This window comes from Sus scrofa, chromosome 13, assembly GCF_054392235.1.
Source record: "Sus scrofa isolate SSC_HxYL_T2T_F1_AM1 chromosome 13, Sscrofa_HxYL_maternal_Yorkshire_Landrace_v2.0, whole genome shotgun sequence".
NCBI classification, from domain to species: Eukaryota; Metazoa; Chordata; class Mammalia; order Artiodactyla; family Suidae; genus Sus; species Sus scrofa.
Window position 1 is genome coordinate 223,109,030 of NC_139395.1, and position 23,796 is coordinate 223,132,825.

General features: G+C 58.7%; 1 protein-coding gene across 18 annotated transcripts in view; it reads left to right on the forward strand.

Moving 5' to 3' along the window:
• ADARB1 (adenosine deaminase RNA specific B1) overlaps nt 1-23,796 on the forward strand; it is a 109,119-nt gene that overhangs the window by 66,371 nt on the left and 18,952 nt on the right. For 6 of the 18 annotated variants that reach the window (XR_014823969.1, XR_014823968.1, XM_084989785.1 and 3 more), the window contains 8 exons: nt 728-802; nt 2,465-2,596; nt 4,199-5,142; nt 9,192-9,306; nt 11,033-11,201; nt 11,948-12,096; nt 13,337-13,505; nt 23,578-23,759. Coding sequence is in view for 16 of the 18 variants with exons in the window: in XM_084989785.1 (XP_084845911.1) it covers nt 728-802; nt 2,465-2,596; nt 4,199-5,142; nt 9,192-9,306; nt 11,033-11,201; nt 11,948-12,096; nt 13,337-13,505; nt 23,578-23,759 (1,935 nt within the window). In the remaining 2 variants the exon portion in view is untranslated. Of the gene's footprint in view, nt 1-727; nt 803-2,464; nt 2,597-4,198; nt 5,143-9,191; nt 9,307-11,032; nt 11,202-11,947; nt 12,097-13,336; nt 13,506-14,329; nt 18,490-23,577; nt 23,760-23,796 lie in introns of those variants that run through there. The other 12 variants (XM_084989793.1, XM_084989787.1, XM_084989792.1 and 9 more) reach the window with 6 other exon arrangements.

A 23,796-nucleotide genomic window follows, 5' to 3' on the forward strand; every position in this document is an offset into this window, starting at 1 on the left:
TTTCCAATGTTTGCTCAGCCTGTAGCTGGTCTTTTCATCGCCGCAGGGTCTTTAGCAGAGCGAAAGGTTTAATGTCGATGAGATCCCATTTATCATCGTCTTCCTTTTATGGATTGCACGTTTTGTGTCTGGTCTGCAAACGCTGCCTGGCGCTGGATCCCAAGGATTCTCTCCAGTGATTTGTGTAAACTTTGTCGTTTTATGCTTCCCATTTAAGCCCGGGCTCCACTGCAGGTGAAGCTTTGTGGGAGCCTGAGGGTTAGATGTCCAGCTGCTCCGCCAGTGAGATGCTGCTCAGGAGGCCAGAGGAGCCAGTGCTGTGGGAGCTCGTTCTTACTTTGTAGCTTTAGATTGTACCCAAACCAAACCAGAGCAAAGACCAGATGGCACATGGGCTGACGCTCCCTTGGGTTCTGTCTTTGAAGACATAGCTTTCCTGCTGTCCAGGGTGCTGACCCTGGACTCCAGGCCGCTCTCCCTGCACGGTTCCGAAACCTCTCTCTCTCTCTCTCTCTCTCACACACACACACACACACACACACACACACACACCCCACTGCAGAGCCCTGGCCAGGACCCCGGGACCCTGGGACGTGTTGAGGAGGAGGAGGCACCAGAACGTTCTGTCTGGAGGAGCCCTGGCCTCGTCCTTTTGTGATTTTGGCCGCAGAGAACAGCCGCCTCGTCCTTCTCCTGCACTCACTGCCTTCTCCTTGCTGTCTTTCAGACAGAAACACTCTCCGCCAGTCAAGAAACCCTCCAGAGCCCTTTGCCATGGACGTAGACGCTGAAGAAAACATGAGTAAGCCCGTGCAGTAGCAAGCGGCTGACTTCCGTGACCGCCTTGGTGGTGCTGGGCGTGGATGGAACGGGACCGTCTGGGGAGGATGGTTTTTCCCTGTGACGCAGGCTGTTGACAGCAACATGTTTTTCATGCTCGAATCTTCTCTGCAGTGGGTACCGGTGTCTCCTGTGGGCATGGTCCTTGCTGCCCTTTGCCTGGATTTCCTTCTGCGTGGCCGTCCTGGGGCCAGGACGCTCACACCTGCAAGGAGAGCGCGTGCCCCCAGCCGCACGCGTCCTAAAGCCGTGTGGCTTCACGCCACCGCGTGGCTCCCGCGGCAGTGCCCCCCGCCCCCCGCCTGGGCAGAACTCGCCTTCACGGTGCTCGTTCGCAGCCACGCGCGTGCGATTTCCCTGCAAGTGGGATGGGGCCTCCCTGCTCTTTGAGGCCAGGGGCTCACAGCGGGCTGTTGAGCTTCAGTTTCCAAAGACTTTAAGGAGCCCGAGGGCCCGAAACGCCTTTCCACGCTGTCCTCCCCGGGGCAGAGGGGCCGGGGCCGCCGCGGGCCTCAGCTTTCTCCCCCTCGGCATTGTTCTCTAGGGAAATTTCAGGCTCGTTTCCCCTGCTCCTCTCCAATTCCAGAGGCAGAGCGCCTCAGCGAGGCTGGCACGGCCCCGCAGAGGCGGGGCGCTCCTACGGGGCGGGGCCGGCAGAGACAGCCGTGCTCCATGTGCGCCATGCGCCTTCTTCCTCGTCTGGGCCGAGATGCTCCAGACAGAACGTGCGGTTAAGACACAGCTCAGTCCACATCCTGCGGCCTCGCCCGGCGCCCGCGGTGGAGGCCGTGGGGCTGGCCTGTCTGCACGCAGAGCCCAGGCGTTCCGTGGGCAGGAGGTTCTGCCTGGCAGGAGGGCCCCGGCTGCTACTGTGGGGGCCGCGGAGCTGCGGGTCCTCACCGGCGGACCCGCACAGCCCGCGCGCCCTGGGGCTGGCCCCATCCCGGGACGCCAGCCGGGCAGGCCTGACGGGCACGGCTGGGACCCCGCACGGTGCTTCTCCCGCCAGCGCGCGGCGTCTGGCCGCCACTGGGGTCTTCTCCAGGCAGGGCCCAGGGCCTCGGGGGGCCTCAGAACCAGCCTGGGGGCTCAGCGGCCAGCCCCGCTACCACTCCGCTTGGGCCCGTGCACCGTCCCTCCCTCCTGCCGGGACCGGGCCGCTGGGCCGTTGTCCTCGGGGCAGGCATCTGGCGTGGGTGTGTCGGCTGCAGGCCCAGCCCAGGCGGGTCTGCTGGTCACTCACCAGATAAAGGGTCCTTCCATCTAAGGTTTCCGGAAAGATGAGCTGCTGGTTCTAGTGCTGAAACTTTGAGAGGCCAGCCCTGTGTCTTCCGTCATTTTGGAAGGAATGAAAACTTTATCATGAGTAATATTCACACTTAAGAAACAAAGTAGCATGAGGCGTAATGAGAAAGCATCTGTTTAGGAGAACCGGTGATAGTGGGGTGTCCGTGTCCAGTTTCAGTGTTTTACCTTCCTTTCCACAGTCACGTGTGCAGGAAGGGAGGGGTGAGAGCAGTGCTTCAGTGCCTCCGAAGCAAACACGAATTTAGAGTTCGCTGAGCTGTTTTATAGAAAGTGTGTTTTTCTGCCATCTCCACATTGTCAACACTGTTTCTTAAAGTGTCTCTTTCAGAGGTTGTAAACCATGGACTGAGCGCATGTCAGACCAGGTGGACAGCGTTGGGGTGTCCGACGCGGATAACTCTGTGGCGGTGGCGTCGGCGTGCGAGCTGTTATGCAGTGTGTGCTTCCCGTGTGTTTGTTAATCTAACTTCTCTCTGCTCTCCTTTCTGACCTTTTGTTTCCTTTGAGCACCGAAAGGAGTAACCTATTGAGCTTTTGCTGGAGGATGTTATAAATGAAAATTTAATGTCCATTCCGTCAGCTTTGTCAACTGGGAGAAGTGGTGTGTGTGTGTCAGGACTCTTTTGGAGAAATGACGTCTGTGGAGAAAGCTTATCCACCCTCTAGTCTCCACAGCATGAGTCCGTCTTCCCGGGAGGTGTTTAAACCCGGCTGGTTCTGCCTGCCTCGGCTGAGCGCGGGCGGCCTGGGCGGCTGCGAGCTCGGGCCCTGCCTCCCATGGGGAGCACGCCGGACTCCTCCCGGCTTCCCCCCCCCAGCATAACGAGAACCCGCTGGCACGACCTCGGGGCCCTTGTAAATGGATTTACAGTTCTGAAAAATACTTTGGTTGCTTAAAAGCCTAGCTGGATTTGGGAAGCCAGTGGTAGGTCTTCCAGCACGTTCCTGTCCACACTCGTTAAAGCCCCACGCTCCTTACCTGAGCTTCCTGCAGAGACCCGTGCAAACTAGCCAGGAAAATAAGGAATTACTGCCTGTTTTCCTGTTTTAAAAAGTTTGATGAACTTGAAAGGGCGAGCACTCTTTTATTCCCTTTTTGAAATTAAAATCATATTTAACTTGCCATGAATTGTGAGGATTCTAAAGTTACCTGTATTGTAAAAATAAATAGCTCTAAAAGGTAGAACAAGCAAATTATTCTATAATCGCATCAAAAATTCATTTTTTTTTAAGAGATAAAATTGCCAGCTTGAGGTAGGCAGTTAGGAAGTGGTAGCTGCCTGCAGCTTCAGTCTTCATATCTTGCCTTATGTGTTTTTTCCTGGCATGGACTCGCGGGTCAGTCAGTCCCGGAGCCTGAGGAAAAAATGTGAAATGAATACTGGAAGTGAAGCTTTATCCCTCAGAAATAATTTCTAAAAGGCCAGAGTGCTTGCACAATTGCATAAGCAGTTTTCCCAGACCGATCCGTGAACCACGTCAAATGAACTACCCATATCGACTGAATATTTTAAACTGGAAAAATGAACTACCTTGCGTATTTGAAATAATGTCCTTTCCTGGGGAAAGCACAGCAGTTTAAAGCCCCAAATCTATGCGTAGAGCAGTGGCCTTGGAAAGGGGGCAGACGCTCGCATAAAACCCACATTTGTCGAAACGGGTGTTAGACTTGCCCATGGAAGGTCTTTCCGGGTTCGTCTACCAGCCCGCCTTTTGATGAACTTGAGTGAAACGTCTCCCGCTGCTTCAGCACGTTCTCGTAGCAGAAGGTGGTCTTAAAACTCACCTTTCTGTGCAGAAGCAGTTGGTGATCCTAAGGAGACACAGCCTTAGCCGTGAATTAGCAGAGGGCAGCGTGCCCGTGGTTTCGGGTTAGGCGGGTAGCTGCTGGGTTAAACGCGAGGCTCCAGACATTCCCGCCAGGAGTGAAAGGTTTCATAAGCACACAGCACTTAACCAGTTGCAAAGACAGATGAAGGAATCCATAAATTTTGCATTTACAAGATCCTGCAACGAAGGCGTTGTAAGTTACTCTTTCTGGGCACCGCAGGTTGGAGCAGCGCAGAGGTTAAGGAAAACTGCGGGCTGGACGGCGTGCCCCCCAAGGACGCCAGCATCCCGGGGCTCGGCGAGGGCGCGCCGCTCTCCAACGGGGGCGCCGGCGGCGGCGGGGGGCCCGGCCGGAAGCGGCCGCTCGAGGAGGGCAGCAACGGGCACGCCAGGTTCCGGCTCAAGAGGCGGCGGCGGCTGCCGGGGCCCGCGCTGCCCAAGAACGCGCTCATGCAGCTGAACGAGATCAAGCCCGGCCTGCAGTACACGCTGCTGTCCCAGACGGGGCCCGTGCACGCGCCCCTCTTCGTCATGTCCGTCGAGGTCAACGGGCAGGTCTTCGAGGGCTCGGGCCCCACCAAGAAGAAGGCCAAGCTGCACGCGGCCGAGAAGGCCTTGCGCTCCTTCGTGCAGTTCCCCAACGCCTCCGAGGCCCACCTGGCCATGGGCCGCACCCTGTCGGCCAACGCGGACTTCACGTCCGACCAGGCCGACTTCCCCGACGCGCTCTTCAACGGCTTCGAGAGCCCGGACCGGCTGGACGTGCCCTTCTACCTGGGCGCCAACGGCGACGACGCCTTCAGCTCCAGCGGGGACCTCAGCCTGTCCGCGTCCCCCGTGCCCGCCGGCCTGGCCCAGCCGCCGCTCCCCGGGCCCCCGCCGTTCCCGCCCCCGAGCGGGAAGAACCCCGTGATGATCCTGAACGAGCTGCGCCCGGGCCTCAAGTACGACTTCCTGTCGGAGAGCGGGGAGAGCCACGCCAAGAGCTTCGTCATGTCCGTGGTCGTGGACGGCCAGTTCTTCGAAGGCTCGGGCAGGAACAAAAAGCTCGCCAAGGCGCGGGCCGCGCAGTCCGCCCTGGCCGCCGTCTTTAACTTGCACTTGGATCAAACCCCGTCTCGCCAGCCCATCCCCAGCGAGGGCCTCCAGTTGCACCTGCCACAGGTGAGGACGGCGGCGCTGCGTCTTGCTGGTGCTTCAGGCGGGTTCAGTTCCGCTGTCACTGCTGTCGTGTCATCTTCCCGCCCCCGTCCCCCCGCCAGGACCTCCTGGTAAGTCGCGCTCCAGGAGGCCGTCCCCTGACCACGCTGGCCGCTGGGCCCTGGGGCGCCCGGCCGAGGCCGCCGGGAGCCACGCCCGAGGGCAGGCAGGCCCGGTGCCCTCCCGGTGAGGCCGTCCCTGGGGTGGCCCCATCCTGCTGCCTGTCACGGAGGAGCCGGGAGGGGAGGGGGCGGGAGCCCTGGAGCCTTGCTCCAGCTCAGCCCCATCCCCCTCAAGCTCTCACCTGGAATCCCAGGCACAGCGGAAGCTCAGGCCTGGGTCAGGGTCTCCGGGCCTTGCGGTTCCCGCAGGACTGGCCAGCGGCTGTGTGCCTGAGCTCGGGGGCCTGCCTGGGTGGAGGCTGAGCGCAGCCCTGGTGCGGGCGCATCACAGCACAGGGCTGGCACGCAGGGTCCACAGATGCCTGGGCGTCTCCGTTCCTGGAGCCCCTGCACCCCTGGGGGTGGGCACCCCCCTGAGTCTGGTCTTTGCCTGGGGGTGGGCACCCCCCTGAGTCTGGTCTTTGCCTGGGGGTGGGCGCCCCCTGGGTCTGGTCTTTACCTAGAGGTGGGCACCCCCCTGAGTCTGGTCTTTACCTGGGCGTGGGTGCCGCCCCCTGGGTCTGGTCTTGGGCAGCGTGAAGAGAGGGCACCTTTCCGGGCAGCCTTGGAGGAGGAGCAGAGGAGGAAGCAGCACTTGGGTCTCATCTCCACATCCTAGAACTTTGGTTATTTGTTTTTGCTTCCTTTCCTGGAAATCCAGAATTATCCTGGTCTAAACATCGTTCTTTCAAGTAGAAAGGCTGACCCCCCTTTTCCATTGCTTTCCGTCAAACTATTAGTCAGCCTGAAGACACGGTGCCCGCCGGTGTGGCGATAAAATGCGGAGGGCTGCAGGTCGACAGGCCAGCCTGCACTCCTTGGGGACCTCCTCCGTGTACAGGGACCTCTGTGTGGCTGTCCCCAGGAGGCCCAGCAGCTCTCGGCTTTTAAAGAGGGAGGTTTATCTTACTTTGCTTACAGCGGCCGTGTGCAGCATCCGTGTACGTAGCATGTTCAAAGTATTGTCCTGATGTTTAAGGAACCAGATGATGCTTCCCAGGGGCTCTCGTTCCTCTTACTCAGAGCCCTTAGTTCATTCTCTGACTTTTCAAGTCAGTGCCGCTGGTTCCCGAGAGAGTTTTATTTTCAGGTTTACTTTGGCTGCAGCACGGCAGCCCGAGGTCACCCGGACCCGCCATGGCCTGCCTTCCCTTTTACCATCAGCAGCCACACAGAGACCAGTAGAACCGTGTGGAATATGCCGTGAATCCAGTTGCGTGGGTTCCACGTGGCCCGCTGTGCTGGGGCAGCGGGCGGCAGCTGTGCCCATGTGTGTGTACGTGTGTGCGAGGGTGTGTGTGTGTGCCCGTGCATGCGTGCGCCCGTGTGTGTGCATGCACAGGTGCCCTGGCCACCTGCCCTGCCCTGGCTCTGGTCTCTGGTGGCGCAGAGACCAGAGGCCCTGGCTTGGGGGTGGCAAGGAGCCGTGCCAGGAGGGGCGTTGGAGTCCAGCTTCAGGGCGCCCTCAGCCGGGCCCAGCTGGCCCGCTGGCCCAGGGCCGGCTATCTTGGGAGGGGGAGCTGCGTCTCCCACCCCTGCTCACAGTGGCCCCCGCGTGTCTCCCGGAGCCCCCCCGCAGGCGGCCTCCCGAGAGCCAGTCCTTACAGCTTCGTTCCCAGGCTCCGTCGTCTCCCCCTGAGGGAGCTCCTTCCAAACCCACTTTCTGGAGGCCTCAGCCCCCTGCCGTCTTCCTGGAGTGACCTGGAGGGACGTGGATTGACCGTCCCTGGTGTTAGGGGTCTGGCCTCCGCTGTGTTCGTGTGGCATCAGAGGGTTTAGAAGTCAGACGACGTTGCCCAGTGGTGCGTGCAGAGCTCTCTGTCTGGATGTGTTGAACGTGGCCTGACCGAGCTGCCCACGGAGCCCAGCCTTGTGCTGGGGCCCCTGTTCCATGTCGTGGCGGGCCGCGGGGTGTCACTTCTGCTGCCGCATCCGCTGCAGACATGATGGGGCTGCTCACTGCACAGTCTCCTCGAGCGGGGAGGGACATCCCCGGGCCGCGTGTGCTCATGTGCCCTGGTGCCCGGCTCCATCGGAGCCGCGCTGGCGCTGAGCTTCTGTGATACAGACACTTGTTTCCCTGCTGCCCCCGCCTCCTGGTTTCTCCTCTGCCCCTGGAGCGCCTCTCCTCCTTGAACCCTCGCCTCGGTGCTGTTAACATCCCGTCTCTCTGTCTGCAGTCTCGCTGCTCCCTGCACTCGCACTGGTGGCAGCCGTGCGCCCGCCCAGGTGCACAGGGAGTTCCCAGACCCTCCCCGGGCTGTCCGTCCACGCTCGTGCGTCTGGCCTCGTGCACTGTCTTCTAGGTCTCGGTGTCAGTGGAGCGGTGACGGGGAAACAGCTTCATGACTGTCTTCTTCCCAGAGGGTCCTCGTTTAGGACGCGTGACTCTTCTGTTCATTTGGGAACCTTTTATTAAGGCCCTGCTGGGGGATCCAGACAGGTGTGAGCCAGTGGGGACTCCAGACAGGTGTGAGCCGCTGGGGACTCCAGACAGGGGTGAGCCAGTGGGGACTCCAGACAGGTGTGAGCCGCTGGGGACTCCAGACAGGTGTGAGCCGCTGGGGAGACAGGGGTGAGCCGCTGGGGACTCCAGACAGGTGTGAGCCCGTGGGGACTCCAGACAGGGGTGAGCCGCTGGGGACTCCAGACAGGGGTGAGCCGCTGGGGACTCCAGACAGGTGTGAGCCGCTGGGGAGACAGGGGTGAGCCGCTGGGGACTCCAGACAGGTGTGAGCCCGTGGGGACTCCAGACAGGGGTGAGCCGCTGGGGACTCCAGACAGGGGTGAGCCGCTGGGGACTCCAGACAGGTGTGAGCCACTGGGGACTCCAGACAGGTGTTAGCCACTGGGGACTCCAGACAGGTGTGAGCCGCTGGGGAGACAGGGGTGAGCCGCTGGGGACTCCAGACAGGTGTGAGCCCGTGGGGACTCCAGACAGGTGTGAGCCGCTGGGGACTCCAGACAGGGGTGAGCCGCTGGGGACTCCAGACAGGGGTGAGCCGCTGGGGACTCCAGACAGGGGTGAGCCGCTGGGGACTCCAGACGGGTGTGAGCCACTGGGGACTCTCGATGGGTGTGAGCTGGTGGGGTGTGGGTTCAGCATGGCTCCTTACACACGCCTCCCATGAGGCCTCATTTCTCCGAACGCCAAGGGTCCCCCTGCCCAAGGTGACCCGTAAGTCATAAAAGGAGGACCAGGTCCAAAATCTCACGGGTGTGTTTGCTTCTGAGACGTGGGCAGGCAGCGATAGACGTGCTCAGACTCACGGTCCACGCTCCCTGTGAGGGCGCGGCGTCTGGTACCTTCCAGCGCTTTTCCAGCGGAGGGAGACCTGCCCATGAGCCTCTCAGCAGGCTGGTGTCTGCGCGACTGCAGGGTCACTAGTTACCTGAGACCCCGTGGAGGGGTCTGGGGGGGGGCAGGGAGCTCCGGGGGTCATCCCGAGGCCGTGCCCCAGCCTTGCCAGCCCGCACGGACCCTCCCGCAGGCTCACTTCCTGTGATCATCCCGCCACTCGGAACGGCCGCAGGGCTCGCCTGGCTCCCGGCAGCCAGGGGGCGGGAGGCAGTGACCGGGGAAGGCCCCTCAGCGACGCCAGGCCTCACCTGCACAGGTGCTGCCCCCGTGCACGGGCTCTGCTCTGTCCTGTCTGCAGAGACCTGTGCGTGCCCCTTGGGTCTGTCGCCAAGGAACGTTTTGGAGGAAGAAGTGCGAGCACGCGTGTGTGCAGGCGCGTCCCCACACCCGTGCTTGCAAACACACTCGTTTCCCAGGCTGACCTGCGTGGTTCCAGAGGGGGGGCCCGGACGGGGCCCCAAGGGCCTGCTAACCCCCTGCTTGGTCCTCAGGTGCTGGCCGACGCCGTGGCCCGCCTGGTGCTGGACAAGTTTGGGGACCTGACGGACAACTTCGCTTCCCCTCACGCGCGCAGGAAAGTTCTTGCTGGAGTCGTCATGACAACAGGTAACCGTGCTGGTGCTGGGCCTGCCTGTTTTCATGCCAAGCAGAGGTGACACGCTTTCAATCTAGAAACATCCGTGACACTAGCAAGAGACCCCTTCTTGCCCTCAAAACGTCCACCACATGCAGACGGGGGACCTGCACCGACACTTTGCCCCGAAAGTTGATCTTTTTGACCTGAGCGTTTCACTCAGAGAACGCTCCCTGCCATCCCACGTGGTCCACGCTGGAGAGCGGCGCGAGGCCCGCCAGCTCTTGCTCCACCTGGAAGCAGGTGTGTCGGTTAACGCCACGGCGGCCAGAGGCGTGTCTGTGGCCTTTTATGGGACAGCGAGGAAGCTCTGGCACGGGTGGGAAAAGCACGCTTTGCAGTGGCAGAAGCAGCCCGGTTCAACTTGTCTGTAAGTTCCCAGCAGCGAAAAGACCCCTCCCCGAATCCTGTTCCCCTGTCCCAGGAGGGAGCCCTTCCAGCAGCTTCTCCGTGGATTGGTCCTTAGAGCAGGAACCCACAGCCACGGCCATGCCTGGCTCCTGGGCTAGGTGGGAGCACCCTCCGCTGCCCTGGGCTCTCTGGGGCTGTCACGTGGCCGGCCCTTCCTGGAGCAGCCACTCGGCCCATCCAGCCGAGCCTGACGCCACATGCAGGAAGCCACACCAAAGGCCGGGGGAGAGGGGAGCGGGGGTGGTTCCTCTGTCTACACCAGCAGCAGGGAATGTGTAGTTCTCCTGTGGTGACCGCCTTGTCCCCTCGCCCTGAGGTGAGGTTCGGGGCGGGGCTCTGTGACCTTCGGCGCCAGGCGCCCTGGATGCCCGAGAGGCAGGACTGCTGTTGTAGCCGTGGACTTTCTAGCTGTGCTGTCTTGACCTTGGCTCAGCCGAGAGGGGCCGACAGGCAGGATCACATACGCTGAACCTGAACTTGGGTTTCCTTTTTTATTCTCATGTGTGCTGCCTGTACTTCTGCCTCTGTCTCCTTGCTGTCACCTTGACAACGCCTCGGGATGGCGGGGTCCCCTAGGCAGGGCTCTGCGCCTCTTGCGGTGGTGGGAGCGAGCCAGCCCGTGGCTGGTTCAGCCGGCGTGCAGCCACCTCTGAAGGGCTGTGCCACGTTGCCTCTGGGGCGCTGTGCACTTCAGCGTGTGTTGCTCTTGGGACCAAATGCTCAGAGCCACTGTTCACGCCCAAAGGCAGCCCATGGCATGTAGTCCGACGCCTAGCGGCCTGGCTCTAATCCTAGAGCGGCGGACGGCCCTGGGCCTCTGTCCCCTGCCCGGGAAGTGGAGACGGTGGTAGGAGAGGCCAGGGAGCACGTGGGGGTGGCGTGTGGTGCCCTCCCCCCAGGCCCTGGCACACCTGTCTGTGCACACCTGTGTATCAGGGACGGCTCCCTGGAGGCCCCAGGCTGACGGTTTCACCCCCAGTGCAGTGAAGCAGTGACGGGGTCCCTGAACAACCCCCGGATGGCCCCTGGCTGAGGGCAGCCCTCCTCTGGCCCCCCCAGTGCAGTGGCCCCTCTGTCCACCTTTACCTTGTGCCCACCTGCACCCAGTGGGGCCGTTGGAACAGCCTCGGGCACCCAGAGGACCTGACTTTCCTAAGTTTAGAGCCTTCACACTGACCAGCAAGGAAGCTAACTGTCGCCAGGCGAGCGCCCAGTGGGTGGTCCAGCCCCGGCGGCGAGGCGCGTGGGACCCGGGGGTGATGAGGAACGCTGTCCCTTGTTTTCCAGGCACGGACGTTAAGGACGCCAAGGTGATAAGTGTTTCCACGGGAACCAAGTGTATCAACGGCGAGTACATGAGCGATCGCGGCCTCGCGCTGAATGACTGCCACGCGGAGATAATAGCGCGCAGGTCCTTGCTGCGGTTTCTTTATACGCAGCTGGAGCTTTACCTAAGGTAAGTTTAACCCGTACGGGAGGAGAGGAAGCTGTGTTTCCAAATATTTGCCTCCGATCCGAGTGGGCTGCAGAGCTTCTCACTGCTTTGTAACAGTGAGAAATTCTCAGCCTGGCGCCTTTGCTGACAACCATGAGGCGGGGCCCCGTTTCCCTGTGATGCGCCCGCTGCAGAATAGAGGTGGCTGAACTCTAACGCACGCAGGTGCCGCAGGCGTGTGCACGCAGCTCATATGCAGTCGCAGGCGTGTGCACGCAGCTCGTATGCAGTCGCAGGCGTGTGCACGCATCTTGTATGCAGTCGCAGGCGTGTGCACGCAGCTCACATGATGTCACAGGTGCCACATCTGTGTTCCAGACCATGAGCTTTTGTTTCACGCGTGACGAACATCAACAGAACTAAACTCCCGGCAAAGGCGGTCCATTCTGTCCTGGTCCCTGGGCCCCAGACCTGTTGACTGTGTATCTAACTGCTTCCATCACGAAGCCATCTCCCATGGGGGGTCTTTCTGTTTTGAAGTCGTCAGTAAGGAGAAGAAAGAGTCACTCGAATGGGATGACGTGTCCCATGAGTGAGCAGCCGAGAACGGGGTTAATTATCATAAATACACACAATAAACAGTCCTGTTCAGGCTCGCCTTCCCCTGTTGAAGGTACTGGCCGTTGAAAACCGTCGTAAACTAGGACAGACTAAATTCTGGCCGTGGACAGCTTTCAAGTGTGTTTTTGCAACTTGCTTCCTTTCAGCAGCAGAGATGATAAGAAAAGATCTATCTTTGAGCCGTCGGAGCGAGGAGGCTTTAAGCTGAAGGAGAACGTGCAGTTCCATCTGTACATCAGCACCTCCCCCTGTGGGGACGCCAGGATTTTCTCACCACATGAGCCCCTCCTGGAAGGTACGAGGCCAGGCCTGTCCCCGGCTGCGGTCTCTTGGGAGGATTCGGGAGTGTCCTGTCACAGATCAAAGAATAAGCCGTCGTCCATATCCTGTCTTCTTTTTTAAGAATGTCAGCCTCGAGTGTGGGATCTGATAGGAATATACAAAAGCACGAGATGTCTTTTCTCAATAATTTGAAAGTTTTCATGAACGAAAATGTGGATTCTCATAGATTAAGAAATGAGGGTGAAGATACTAGGTCAGAATTATCTTCAGCTTTCAGATTCGAGTGTGTCCCTTTGTTGGAAGTGGACGTCTCCCCCCGAGTGGCTGACCCGTCGTGATTTAATGAGTGTGACTGCATCCCAGAGGCAGGTGCAGTCGTGAAAGGCCTTGCTGCCGCCACGTTTCCCTCCGTCCTTCTTTGCTCTCATTTTGTCGGTGCTTCTGTTTCGTGGTAATTTGTATCACATCCCTTCTCACAAGCTTAAGCGTGGTTTACTCCAAATAGAACGTTTGATTGCATTTCTTCATTATGAAAGCAACACATAGCCACTGTAGAAAATTGCTAAATATTTTTAAAACATAAGAAAAAAAATTTAAGTCAGCACACACTCATATACTCCGGATGACTCTGGATGTTTGCAGGTGCTTCCTATGGGTTTATGTCTGCATCCCTATGGATTCAGTAGGTGATCTTTAATTAGCTTTTTTTTTTTATGGCCGCACCCAGGGCCTATGGAAGCCAGGGAATGAATCTGAGCTGAGGCTGTGGCCTATGACGTAGCTGCGGCAACGCCACGTCCTTTACCCACTGTGCCAGGCCAGGAATCGAACTTGCTCTCCGCAGCGACCTGGGCTGCCGCAGTCAGATTCTTAACCCACTGTGCTATGGCAGGAACTCCCCTACAGACTTATTTTTGAAAATTTAAGTGTACAGGAAAGAAATATGGTAAAACACCCAAATATCCAAAACCTAGAATTAGCAAATACTGGTATTTTGTCCTGTCTGCTTCAGCTCCTTTCTAGTGATAGAAATGGTTTTGGTTAAAAGGGAGCCCCTTTTTGCCCATCTCGGAAGGAGCGCACTTTCATGGGTCTGTGTTGTGTTGTGTTTTATACACTCACGTTGTACACACGTCCTCTGTGCGTGCGGAACAAACCTGCGCACCCGTCGGTGCGACCTGCCCGGGGAGTCCATCGCGTCCGTTAGGTCGCCGGTCGAGCCCAGAGCGTCTCAGCCTGTGTTTCTCTCTCAGAACCAGCAGACAGGCATCCGAATCGCAAAGCCCGAGGACAGCTGCGGACCAAGATAGAGTCGGGAGAGGGGACCATCCCGGTGCGCGCCAATGCCAGCATCCAGACGTGGGACGGCGTGCTGCAGGGGGAGCGGCTGCTCACCATGTCCTGCAGCGACAAGATGGCAAGGTAAGCCCCGCCCCCCGCCGGAGGCCCCGCCCCCGCCGGACGCCCCGCCCCCCCTGCCCGACGCCCCGCCCCCGCCCGGGGCGGCCCTTTCCAGCCCGCAGTAGTGAGGCTTCCTCCCCGTGAGCCTGGACTGTCTCTCCATTTATTCGGTTCTTTGCTTCTTTGGTCAGCTTGTAGTTTTCCTCGTTTAGGTCATGCACCTATTCCGTTAGACTGATACCCCCACAGTTCATCTTAGGGGTGTTCACGTAAATGGTACTGTGTTTTGAATTTCAAACTCAACTCATTGCTGGTCACCTTGACTTTTGATCAAGGTTCAAAGCCAATTCGGTGGAGAAAGAATAGTCTGTTTTTACAAATGGTGGCAGGAAAATGGGGCTCGAGGGGATGGTCACGCCCCAGGTCTCAGGTGAGGGAAGGGCCGCCAAGTGACCGTCCTGGGCTTCACGCAGGAAAGAACTCAAGAGGGAGCCAGAGTAGAGTGAAGGCAGCTTTGTTCAGGGAGATGCATCTCAGAGGGCCCGAGGCCCAGGGTACCAGGCGGTTAGTTTTTAGGGGCTGGGTGATTTCACGGGTGAAGGAGGGTGGGAGAGTTATTCCAGCTATTGGCGGGGGGGGGGGGGGGGTTCCAGGAATTGGATCACTGCCCACTTTTCGGCCTTTTCTGGTCAGCCTGGGGACATGTCCTTTAGATGCTAATGTGTCGCAGTGGGAACCGCTGATGGGGCTCAAAGCCCACAGGAACACCAACCTTCCGCCGTGTTGGGTGGTCAGTTCTAACCAGTTTGTGTCTTGTCCCCACTGGCTATGTCATTCTTTTAAAGGTGCGCCCTGTCCCCTTCCCTGCAGTCTCAGAATGGTGCGGGGGAAATTGGATACTCCTGCGTAAAACCAGACAGATGAACTTCATAGTTTGCACCACACGCAAAAATTAGCTCGAAATGTGCCATAGACCTAAATGTAAGAGTTCCAGAGCCAAACCGGAGGGTCCCGCACGCGGAGCAGGTGGTTTCTTAGGCAGAACACCATCAAAGGAAAAACGAGAAAGTGGGCTTCACCAGGAATTCCGCTTGTGGCTCAGTGGGTTAAGAACCCAACATAGTGTCTGTGATGACGCGGGTTCAATCCCTGGCCTCGCTCCGTCCCTGGCCTCGCTTGAGGATCTGGCGTGGCCGTGAGCTGTGGTGTAGGTTGCAGATGCAGCTCAGATCCTGCATTGCTGTGGCCGTGCAGCTGCAGCTCCAATTCTCCCCTAGCCTGGGAACTTCCATATGCCACAGGTGCAGCCCTAAGAAGAAAACAAAACCGAATTTCATCAAATTAAAAATTAGTTTTTGAAAGAAAGTTAAAAGAGTGAGAAATAAAGTCACCAACTGGAAGAAAATGTTTCCAAATCGTATATCTGATAAAGGACCAGAATCCGCAATATATAAAGACCTTCCAAGCCCAACAAGGGGGAAAACCAATTTTAAATTGATAAAATGTTTTAATGGACACGTCACCCAAAAAGACCTCAAATAAGCACATGAGAAGATACGGCACGTTGCTCATCGCCCGGGAAGAGGGGGAGGGGGTACAGGCACATCCTCGGACGCTGAGGTTGCAGCCTGCCCTGCTCAGCGCCCCAGCGCCCGGCTCTGACCCCGGGGCTGGGCACGGACCAGCACTGTCACGTTGAAGCCAGCTGGCAGTGTCTGCACAGTTCAAGGGCTGCCGCCCTGTGCCCCAGCCGTCCTGCTCCTGTTCCCCCGTGTCTGATCTAATTAAACAGACGTGATGTAACGGTTTGACATAAAGCGCATTTACATATGTTGATTTTAGACCCTTTCATCTCAACTTCTGTCACCGCGAGCTTTCACTGGGATCCTGTCAACAAGTTTTGATCTTATCAGAGGGATTCTAGAAGTCTCCTTTTATTCCTCGTCCATTTTGTCTCTTTTTCTGTAAAAGGCTCTGGGGTCTCAAGAGGGTTTGAGTCCAGGGACGCAGGCCCTTGGCCTGACCGTTGCTCCAAATAGGTGCTGACCAGGTGTTTTCCATGTAAACTTTGTTTCCAGCCCCTTAAATACGTATTTTTAAAACTGGGATAAACAGAGTGGGACAAGTTTGGCTGTTAATGTGGCCAGGGGGTCCCTTTTGGCCCTTTTAATCTCAGGTGGTGTAACATCAAAACCTTGTGTTTCAGTCCCATTCATGTCCTTTTTATTCAGCCCATTTTAAATAGCAATCTGAAGGGTCCTTTATTCGTTTCAGATAAGTCCTTTTTACAATTTCCACCTTGTCGGAAGAAACACCTCGGCTTTCCTCACAGGTTTTCCCCTGTTAACACCGATTTTCCGATGTTTGTACCCACGTCGGTAAGACCCATTGAGGGCAGCCAGACCACGGATGAGCTTCCCAAGCCGGCTTTTCTTTGATTTAAAGTAAGGAGGTCCACAGGCACATTTCTTTTTTCTACCTTGAATTTGGTTTTTGCTTTATAGGTGCCAATAAAACAGCTGTGCAATGAGAGCACTCTAAAGATTTACCCATTGATTTTACGTGTTTTTTTCCTTTTATTTCTTTGGCTACTCTTATTGACATTTACCAGTTTGGAAGTTTCTCCAGTATAAAGGACCCATCATTTGGCCACCAACAAAATATATATTAATAGTGATTTAAACGAATAAGATGCAGAGGCTTCCCCATGAGAGTCAGGAGCGTGTTACCTCAGTACAAGGCCGAGCGTTTACTGTCAAAAGTAGCACGTGGCAGGGATGAGGTTTTCCAGATGCGCACACACGTACACACACACATGCATGTAACACGTACACACACGTGCCGTGTGCCCTGCGAGGACACGGAAGAGAAATGCAGGCCCCCAGAAGGCCTTTGTTTAAATTCCGAAGAGGTGCTTTTTTAAAGCGGCTTTTTAAGCTTAACTGCACAGGCGATGAAGAGCCCTCCTTCTTGGGGCGAGACTGCCTCGAATTCCTATTTCCGTGCTTGGACCCACGAGCTCTGAACATACGCTCCGTGAATCAGGCGGGGTGTTCGTCAGAGGCTGCTTTTCTGTCGCCCCTTCTTTCTCTGTTTGAGAGACTGTTTCCCACTTAGAGTGGAATTTGGGATCGAGGTTACTAACGAAATTGTGGGGTGAGCCAGCGCGCTGCTGGAGAGCTGAACTCCTCTCGGTTTTTGCCCCAGAGTTGCTTCAGCCCCCTCTCAGCTCTCTCGGTGGTCAGGCTACCACGGGTGCTCAGATCGCGGAGTGGCCAGCTCTTCTTCACGCCCCCAGCTGGGCAGACTTTTAATTAAAAAGTGGGTTTCCCTGGGGACCCCTGCACGGCAGGAGGACACGGCCTCCACCACGCTCGTAAATTTCTCAGCCGCCTGGGAAAGCCGTAACCAAACGGGAGGCGTTTCGTCCCTTTTCTTGGGAACACACCGTCTCCCGTAATGCCTTTATTTCTATCCTGACAAATTCTGTTCAGACAGCCGAACTGAGGAAGAGCACCAGATCAGTCTCTTACCTGAACATTCAGCCTCGTTCACCTGAGCCAACCCTGGTGTCTTTCACCTGTCACACACCACCAAACAAAACTCCGGATCACCAACCAGTGTGGGACAGCCAGGAACCAGGAGAGAGTCGGCCACAGCTGCCCGGACTCTCTGCTGGTACCCAGGCTCGGGGCCTCACAGAGTGGAGGTGAAGGAGAGACGTCTGCTCTGGGTCCCTTTGTGGCCGCCACGGCTGTCAGCTTAAAAAAAGGCACAACGTGAGCGCTGCGAGTTGAGTTTTATTTGGGGCAAAATGAGGACTTAAGCCGGGGAGGCGGCATCTCAGGTCACCTGGAGAAAACTGCTCCCAGGAGGCAAGGTGGAGCCGGGATGCGCAGGCGATTTGCCGCAAAGGGAGGCGGTAGGAGCGCGAGGGGCTGTTAGTGAAAGAAACCCGACATCCCAGGTTAAAGACGTCAGCGCTTTCCCACGAATGCGAAGGTGCCGAAGGTGCCGTGGGCTGGGCTTGCTGCAGCCGTTCCTCTGGGGGCAGTTCCTCTGGGGGCACCGCTGCTCTCCGGGGCTGGGTGCTGGCTTTCCCCGTCCTCGGGGCTCACGGCGGGAGTGGCTGCAGTCTGGCGGCTGCTAAAGGGCAGGGGTTCTTGGTGTCCCTCCCGAGCGCTCATCCTCGGAGGTGCTGCCACCACTGTTGACTCTGACAGCCTTTGCTCACGGGTACGCAGGCAAGATTTTGTTTCTCAGACGCACTCTAAGTGTGCAGAGTACAAGAAATCAGGCCAAAAAGAGTACTTGCCGTGGGATTCCATTTATATAAACTTCCGGGAAGTGCAGACGCCCTCACGGTGGCAGAAAGCCCGTCGTGGCTCCCTGGGGGCGGGGGCGGAGCGGGAGAGGACCCGGGGAAGGCCTGGAGCTGCCGTGGTCTCGGGCTCTGTGCACATGTCGTGACTCACTAAGCGTGTGCTTTAGCGGCGGGCAGGGTCCCGTGGGTCACCTACCCCTCGGCATCTCACAGAAGAAGAAACAGCAGTGGGCATCAGAAAACCCTTAAGTAAATGACAGAGCGCCCCAGAAAGAGTCTAAACAGAGTAAATCCAAACAAGCGGAAAGAGGAAGCGACAGAGAACAGAAGTTGCTTTTGAAGGCAGCAGAGGTGAACAGCGAGCAGAAAGACAGTGCTGCTTCTTTGAGAAGGACAGTGACGTCGGCAGAACCGGAGGAAGACGCAGGTGGAAGGTGCCGTCAGTCCAGATCAGAAGCAAAGAGGGAGCTCAGGGCTGCAGCAGAGACGGAAGTGTGCTCAGGTGGAGTGGCAGTTAGAGGCAACTTTGTCCCCGATGTTCTAAAACCGAGAAGGAAAACTCTTTAGAGAAACGCACATTCCTAACTCGGACTCAAGCCTAGGGAGAAAAACGTCAGTGGCATTCTAGCTGGTAAAAAAAAATTCAACCACGGCACCTCCCACTTCCAGGAAAGAAAGAAATTGAAGAAAATCGAAGACGGCAGAGTGGCTGGCTAGCAAAGGAAGCAATGCCTCCTCCCTGGCGGCCTTCTCCAGAGTCGCCTTGGCGGGGAGCAGGGAGCGGTCCCTGTTTGTATCGTTGCTTCTAGAGACCAGAGACACAGGGAAGAAAGGCAGCTCCTTCTGTGGGGCTCCTGCTACCTGTGTCCCCAAAGCAGACAAGGGAGGAAAGCACAATGACAAGCCACCTTCAGTTATAAAATCATTCATGCAGACACCAAATCCGACAGGACTTTCATTAGTCCGATCAGCTTTTTCCCCAGATCTCCAACTTTAGTGTAATTTAGTCAAAATCCCATCATGTTTTGTAGCCCTTGCAAATGAATCCCAGCATCTGAGGGGAGAAAGTGCCAGCAGATAGCACGGTGCCAACCTGGAAAGGGGCACGGACGTGTGCACGGCACGCCGGTCCAGCAGGTCTGCGGCACAGACGTGCAGTTCGCCAGGTACCCGGCGGGTTCGCCTGTGGGAAGAGGAAACGGTAACTAGACAGAAGTGGATTTTCTGTCATGGAAAACCGAGCTCCGAAATAAGTCCTGCAGGGCGTCTTGGTGGGTCCCTGCACCCGCGGCCAGGTCCCGCCTTCCCGCACCACATCTCCCGTCCTGAGGGGCTTCACGGTGCGCAGGGGTGGCCGATCCCCCAGCAGCTGGGGGGCGGGGGGACAGCGGCAGGCTTCCAGAGGCTCAGGCTTGGGGACAGCTGTGTGTCCCCACCTGGAACCTGGCCTGGGGCCACGTCTCACTGCAGAGGAGCCGAGGGGAGGGGTGGCCGGGCCCCACGCTGCTGTCTAGAGTAGAATGGAGGCTCCCTGCTCAGAAGGAGGAAGGCGGGGCTGTGTCCGTCCTGTGTGGGACTCCGGAGAGGTGACCTGGCCGGCATCCATCCTGGTGCCAGGGCTGTGTGCGTAGAGGACTGAATCTTTCTGCAGCTAAGGGCCCAGGTCTGAAGCTGGTGCCCTGTGGGGGCGGTGGCCCCCGCTTGAGCAGGTTTCTTAAAACAGCGCTCAGAAAGCCCAAGTCATAAAGAAAAATGTGAATAAATTTGACCATATTGCAACTTTAAAACTTATTTACCAAAAGCCCCGTAGATATACCAGAAAGCAAAACTACATGCTGGGAAAAGAGAGTCTGCCTCCCACTGATTTCAGAGAGACAACAGTGAGTGATGGCTTGAAATGGAATTTTAGTTCTCCGCTCCGGAATTGAACCTGGGCAGCCTGGGTGAAAACCAGGAATCCTAGTCACTGGAGCAGCTAGAGCCTGAAAGCCGAATGGCCCTGCTTGCTGCCCCTGTTGAGAGCAAGAACGTTTCCTGGAGGCAAAGACTGTAAAAGCAGGCACAAAGCGTCCTGGTAGGGTCGCAGCAGCGTGAGGGACACAGAGCGCACGGAGACAGAACAAAGCAGCGACACCCCGGAGAGCAGCGCTGCCGTGGGCATCTCCCCTGAGCGAGGAGGAGGATGTGAGCGAGGCGACCTCAGCCACTCCTACGGACAGTTCCCCCGCCTCGGTGTTCCTTTGGCCGATCATCTTGTGGCATCTCGCACAGCTGACTGGAGTCCGCGATCTGCATGCGCGCCTCTGGCCAAGAGGGTTCCGGGGCCAAGGGTTCTGGGATGCTGGCGTCAGGACTCACTGTGGCCGGGCGCCCCCTCCTGACCGCTGGGAGTCTTACTGCGCACGTGTACCTGGGGCGCGCTCCTTGGCCCCGCAGGGATGGGCCTGGTCATCTTGCCTTTACTCCAGCAGAGCGCAGCTCAGAGCCGCCAGGCCTGCTGTTCTCAGCCCCAGGGCCCATCCCCCGCCTGCCTCAGTCTCAGCATCCGAAGGGTCACCAAGATAATCGCTCCAGCTCAGCGGTTGAGAGGCGGTGACTGGAGGGGCCTTTGCGGGGGGTGGGGGCGTCCCTCTGGCTGAGCGGGGGCCACCCAGGCCCGTAGGTCAGAGCTCTGCATGCACCGCCGCGGGGCCTGCGCCTTCCCCTGTGACAGGGGGCCGGAGGGAGGAAGGAAGGGGCTCCTGGAAGGGACATCGTGGGGGCAAGTGCCCAGCCCGCCCCTCCTCCCTCCCCTCGGCCCCGCCCCAGAGTTAGCGCAGACCCCGGGGGCAAGGCCCAGCCCCACCCTCGAGGCTGCCAATTCAGAACTGGGCGCCCACCTGGCTGGAGGTGGAGGGTCCGTGGCCCTCCCTGGGCTCAGGAAGGCTGCTCCCTTCCCTTCCCTTCGGGTGGAGGGTACAGCTGGGGAAGGGCCAGGTGGAGGGTGTGCGGGAGAGGGGTGGGCTCCCAGCCCCATCCTTGGGGGCCTCCGTGCAGATGGACTAAATCCTAGGTCTTTGATGCCTGACTCAGCCCCTGCCCCCCCACCCCTAGTCCTGTAGTTGGTTCCCTGGAGACCAGCCCCCTCCTCCAGAGTCACCGCGTTGGCATAAACCAGTGCAGGGGGCGTCAAATGACCCCTGTCCCTGCTGTGAGCGCTTCTGTCCCCAGGGAAAGTCATGGGGCAGATGCCGGAAGGGACAGATGTTCCAGGCAGGGGGCGAGGGCACGGGCAGGCTCAGGGGTGGGGCCAGGGTGGCTCGGGTGGGGAGGGCAGTGAGCTCTGCACAGCGGGAGTGCAGCTGACCAGGAGCTGTGTGGGCACAGGGCTGAGAAGGGGCCACATAGAGACTGCCCTCCTGAGGACAGCAGCCTGGCTGTTCAGAACTCAGGGGTCCGCCTCCCTCACCTTTGGTCCAGGAGGGCCAGCTGTGCAGTGAGAGGGAGCCTCGGGTATGCCCCAGGGTCGCGGGTGGGGGGCACCGAGTCAGGACACGAGGCAGCAGGACCGCGCTCTGAAGGTGAGAGAGCCGGAGGCCCTGTGCAGGCACCTGGGGCCTGTGGGGTGGGCCCTGCACCTGCGCCACCCCGGGTCACAGAGTCGGGCCTGGCACCACCTCTGCCGGTTTCCAGCCCTCAGAGTTTGCCAGCTGGTGGGCTGCGTGGGCACACCCTACCCTTTTCCTCCTGTGGAGTCTGCCCCTGGCTGTTCTCTGTGAGGCTCTTGGCGGGCCTCCCAGAGCCATCCTCCGCTGAGGCCCCTGCAGTGTGCAGGTGTGCTCAGGGAAGCCGCCCTCGCTGTCTAACCCTCCTGCTGGCTTCTGATTTAAGTAGGAAAGGGGGCCCGGCCGTTTTTGTAAGCCGGAGGCATTTCCTGCCTTGTCTGGCTAGGTAGGAAAACCTGTTTTAATTTCCTTTTTAGAGGGTGGAGGGCACAGGTTGTAGGAATCAGGACTTGTCCCTTCAGCACTTATTTCTTGATCTGTTCATACAGGTAGCAGTTTCAGTGCTGGAATGTTCCAGTGAATTAGACCCCTTCCTGCGTGGAGCGTGCATACAGGGGTGGGGGGGGGCAGTGGCAGATGTGACCAGGTGGGCTCAGGTGGCAGCTTAGGGAGGGCCCAGCGAGGGGACTTTCTGCCAAGACAGGGGTGGGGATCCTGCTCCAGGCAGAGGGTTGAAGGCAGAGGCCCTGCAGGAAGGGAAGAGCTGGGGCCCAGCGGGGGCAGGGGGTGGGGGGGGAGGCAGTGAGGGAGGAGATACCAGGCCAGACAGGCTGCAGGCACTGGAATGATGGCATTTTCTGGGGTGAGGGTGGGGCATGTTGGCGCTTTTGCGCTATGGAGTGGCCTGGAGTGACCTGGCCTGTGTTTCCACAGGTCAGGTGGCCGCTGTCCAGGATGGGCCCCTGGGGGTGGGGACATGGTCACGAGTTCCCCTTGGGAGAAGGGTGATGACATCAGTGGGGGGCAGAGTCCGTGGGGAGGGGGAGCAGCAGCCCCCGATCTACTCTGAAAGGAGACCCTGCAGGTTTGCTGGCCGCTGGCTGCTGGCGGATCAGTCAGGGAGGTGGGCGTGGTCCCAGGGGTTTGGCCTGAGCCGCAGGGCCCGCTGGGTAGGCCAGGAGCTTGGGCTGCACCACTGCCCTGTGGACTAGTGCTGACCCGCCCAGCACCACCTGCCCATCCCCCAGGGGCCAGAAATACCACCATGGGTGCCACCGAGGTAGAGCCGGGGGCCAGTGAGAGTGGACACGGGCAGGGCAAGGACAGAGCCTGGGCCTGGCCTCTTGCACGCCCACGGTCCTGTCCAGACCCGGCCACCAGCCTCAGCCCCCATCCCCACGTGCCTCTGACCTGTGCTATATACTGTGCTGTCCCCAGTTCACCCCGCGGCCTCTTCCCTGCCGACCTGAACTGCTCCCAGGCAGAGACACTTCCACTGTGTTGGGGTGCCCTCGGGCGCAGGGCCTCCAGGTGCCCCCGCTGCCCTCTGTGGCTGGGCCTGCCTGCCCGCCGCGTACCTGGGAACCATGCTGGAGTCAGCCTACACCCTTGCTCTCAGAACCCTGCTCTCCCGTGAGTCAATTCCAGCTCGGTTTTTAATTCCCGATTCTCCTGTTGCCTTTTCGCTGCTTGTCCCCCGCCTGAATGGCCCGCTGGCTCTGGGAGCGTGTGGCCAGCACCGTGGGCGCCGCGGAGGCCGCTCCTGCTGCTCGTAGGGCTCCGAGCAGTGGTGTGTCTGTGAGGTGGTGTCTGCCTCAGTGTGGATAAACCACACCTGGAGGGTTGGTGACACAAAACGTTGGCATCACAGATGCCAGCCGAGTGTAGGATCAGGCGCCGTCCCCACGGCCCCTGCCTGCGGGCAGCTGTGGAGCTGGCGCTGCTCTCCCCAGGGCTCGGGGACGGATCCGTCTCCAGGGTTAGAACTGCAGTTTTTACTTCTAGGAAATAGTAAAATAAAGACTCACTTTTCCTTTTGATTTTTCTCACAAGAAACGTGGCTCATTCACACGCAGTAAAGGGGCCATCGTGGGAAACGCGAGGGCAAGAGATCGCTGCAGCTTAAACTCATTTTTAAGTGGGTTCCTCCTTTTAAAATGCTACCGGCCAAGTCCTCCGTGCCGCGCTGACTCCCGCGCAGCGTCAGGCGCGTCCGCGGGGGCCGCGGGGGGCGGGGCTGGGCGGGGAGGCGAGCCCCCCTGAGAGGCCCGTCCCTCTGCCCCAGGTGGAACGTGGTGGGCATCCAGGGCTCCCTGCTCAGCATCTTCGTGGAGCCGGTTTACTTCTCCAGCATCATCCTGGGCAGCCTGTACCACGGGGACCACCTCTCCAGAGCCATGTATCAGCGCATCTCCAACATCGAGGCCCTGCCGCCCCTCTACTCGCTCAACAAGCCTCTGCTCAGTGGCAAGTATCTCGGGAGCCCGTCTCCTCGCTGCATGGA